The sequence below is a fragment of the Crotalus tigris genome, unplaced genomic scaffold (genome assembly GCF_016545835.1).
Source record: "Crotalus tigris isolate CLP2741 ecotype Arizona unplaced genomic scaffold, ASM1654583v1 scf7180000018432.44079421565:4894166, whole genome shotgun sequence".
In the NCBI taxonomy this organism is placed as follows: Eukaryota; Metazoa; Chordata; class Lepidosauria; order Squamata; family Viperidae; genus Crotalus; species Crotalus tigris.
Genome location: NW_024096999.1, coordinates 609,386 through 612,500, shown reverse-complemented (window position 1 = coordinate 612,500; position 3,115 = coordinate 609,386). Strand labels below are relative to the sequence as shown.

General features: G+C 40.5%; 1 protein-coding gene across 6 annotated transcripts in view; it reads left to right on the top strand.

Moving 5' to 3' along the window:
• The window catches only part of SLC6A2 (solute carrier family 6 member 2), a 38,417-nt gene extending 35,517 nt beyond the window's left edge, over positions 1 to 2,900 (top strand). For 5 of the 6 annotated variants that reach the window (XM_039352366.1, XM_039352362.1, XM_039352364.1 and 2 more), the window contains 2 exons: positions 891 to 962; positions 2,169 to 2,900. In XM_039352366.1, coding sequence (XP_039208300.1) covers positions 891 to 962; positions 2,169 to 2,192 — 96 coding nt within the window. In that variant the 3' untranslated portion in view covers positions 2,193 to 2,900. The remainder of the gene's footprint in view (positions 1 to 890; positions 963 to 2,168) is intronic. The other variant, XM_039352368.1, reaches the window with a different exon arrangement.
• Positions 2,901 to 3,115: the final 215 nt, after the last annotated feature.

The window sequence follows — 3,115 nt, the reverse complement described above, 5'->3', positions numbered from 1 at the left end:
TAACAAAATACAAAGACCTACAAATAGAAATAGAAAGACTGTGGCAAATGCAAGCAAGGGTAGTACCAATAGTCATAGGCTCCTTGGGTGCAATCCCGAAACAACTGGAGCACCCCTTGAACACCATCATCAGCATTGACAAATCCACCATTAGTCAATTGCAAAAGGCGGCCTTACTAGGAACTGCTTCCATCCTGCGACGAGATCTGTAATACCATCAAACATCCACATCTGCCTATCCCAGGTCCTGGGTAAGGACTCAATAGGTAGACAAAATGCCAAATCCAGTCTGAACATCGGGCTGACTGTGTGATGATCCATAATAATAATAATAATAATAATAATTATAATAATAAAGTTGGAAGGGACCTTGGAGGTCATCAAGTCCAACCCCCTCCTCAGGCAGGAAACCCTATACCATTTCAGACAAATGGCTGTTCAGTCTCTTCTTAAAAACTTCCAGTGTTGGTGCATTCACTGCTTCTGGAGACAGGTTGTTCCACTGTTTAATTGTTCTCACTGTCAGGAAGTTTCTCCTTAGTTCTAGGTTGCTTTTCAGAAGGGTGGAAGTACAAGACAGTGGTGTAAATTTTTGCTTGAGAAGGCCTACAGGTCCTCTTCCTTTGTAAGGATAGATTTGGGCCAAGAAAAAAAGGAAAAAATGGATTGCTGGGGGAAGGGGGAAAAAAATCACATATTTCCTGAGGTTATGCTTTAGCTTATTTCTGAAACTCCTTCCTTGCTTTCAAGGAATTTGAAAGTTTCTTCCTATGAATATTCATCATCTATCCCTAGGTATTCCTTAACCTATATATAGCATTCAGTCCATCATGAAAGTATCGGGTTAAATTTCCTTAAAACACCTTCCCCCCCCTTCTGCTTTCTGTTAGAAAATAGCGTACTGCTTCACGCCTGACAATGAGCAGCATCTAGTAGCTCAAGGAAATGTGAGACAGTTTAAGGTATGTATTCTTGGCTTCTCAGTTCCTCAGCATGTAAATCTTTTATTGATTGATTCTTCTCGTTAAGAAAATGTGTTTGACTGCCCAAGTCACTCACTAGGACTCCGGGGGGGGGGGGGCTTACAGAAATAAAACCCCAATAAAAAGCCCAATGAATCCTTATCTCCTTGGGACAACAGTCAACTCAACCGTTTGATGGGACTCCATCCCACTCTGGTGTCCCCAGCCCACTAGCAAAACCATGTCTTCAGGGCCTTGCGAAAAGAGCGTAAAGTGGGGAACAATCTTATCTCTGCAGGGATGACGTTCCACAGGGAGGAAGCCATTATGGAGAAGGCTTCCCTTCTTCTTGGTCCCACTTCACCTTAAGAGAAGGTTCTCCTAACATTCCCTGCCTCCCGGTTCTGGTGGGTTGGATGGATAGAACTGGGAAAAGAGGGTCCTTTTGACTTTCGGCCGTGTCAATGTATATGTGCAATGTGAAGATTGTGAGTCCTTCCACAACCCCAGTTTAGATTGTGTATTTGGAGATAGCAATCCAACTGTAATGCTTACTGGGACAGAAGGGGAATGTTGTTCTGAAACTTAAATTCCAATGGAACTGATTTTAATTTTGGACTTGGCTTCAGCTGTGACTCTTGAGGGTCCAGTCTCCGAAGCCCTGTTCAGACCACTTTGTCCTTACAAAGTTGTGTTTCCTTGCCGTTGAGGATGCAGCAAGGGTTTAATTTAAGGTGGCTTGTACATCTGCATTGCAAATATTTGTGGGTACCTTTTTTTCTGAGAAACTTGAACACCCAGAACTAAAGAGATCTGAAGATCACAAGACATTTATAAGCTAAGGAGGACAAGAAAATCCTGCTGCTGATGTTTCCTAGTTTGGAATTGAAACGTTCAGAAACTAAATTGAAACAAGCTTGGAGAGCAAACAGCTGCCAAAATCTAAAACTCGAGCTACAAGTATTTTCTATGATTTCAAAAATCTGAAGTTCTCTGCTTTCTCCAGATTTCAGTCAACAAAGGTAAAGATAGTTCCATCAACTCACATATTTGCTGCTCAACTGTATCGAACAAGGCTGGTACGCTACATCTTGGTATAAAATAAATGAACTAATTAAATGTATTTATTGTAAAATCCCAGAAGCATTAGCAACCATGTTGTTCAGCTAAATTCTGTTGTTTTTTTTTTCCTGTTTCACTTTGCAGCTTCAACACTGGATTTCCATATGATAACTGTGAATTTGACAGGAAAAGTCCATATGTTGTAAAACACAGTTGGGAATACCTGAGAAATCAGTGACTGAACTCTGGGTCATCCTTGTTTGTTAACTGACTGGCTAGCAGGATGATTCAGATTATTAATTCCAAATTTCTACCCGCGAAGATTCATCTTCCACTCAAACACTTAATAATTCATGCTTTTTTTCCCCCAGATGAACTTTCTTGATAGGTTGATTTTTTTTATTATTTTTTTTCATTTAACGATAATGAAAAATGCAACAATTAATTTTCAACAAGCTAAATGTGCTCCTGGTCAAAAAAAGGGGACAATGCTTGCTAATGCCAGCAGCAAAGACTGGAGATGTCTACTTTTGCTCAGAGGCCATTTTACTGGAAGCAGAGAGAGAGAGAGACAGAAACAGAGAGACAGAGAGAGAGAAACAACATCAAGAAGATATTTGAAATTTTCAAAAGAAAAGAAATGGATGTGTTTCTTTAGTCAAGGGGGAAAATAACAGGAAATACTGCTGGATAAGGAGGTTCACCCAGACATGGTCACCAACTGATTATGCACCCATCAAGCTGGCGGGTCAATCTTGGACAATTCTGGTTTGGTGGAGAAATCCTGAGTCAGATTTCTAATGAAAAAACTTTCCCACGTGCTTCAAAGTCTCTGGGTCAAGGGAACACCTTGCACTGTTGTAAGAAGGTTCCCAACCGTCAAATAACTTTTCGTCATCAAGACATTTCTTCTGTTGTTCAAGCAGACCGGGCAAACTTCTTGCGTAGATTTATTGCGTAGATTAGGCAACTTTATTCAGATACCAAACACAATGCTTTCCTTAACAAAAGCCTACATGGACATTCAAATTTCAAACTCTTGCCAATTGCAATGGCTGAGTGATTGCTTGATTGATTGATTGATTGAATGA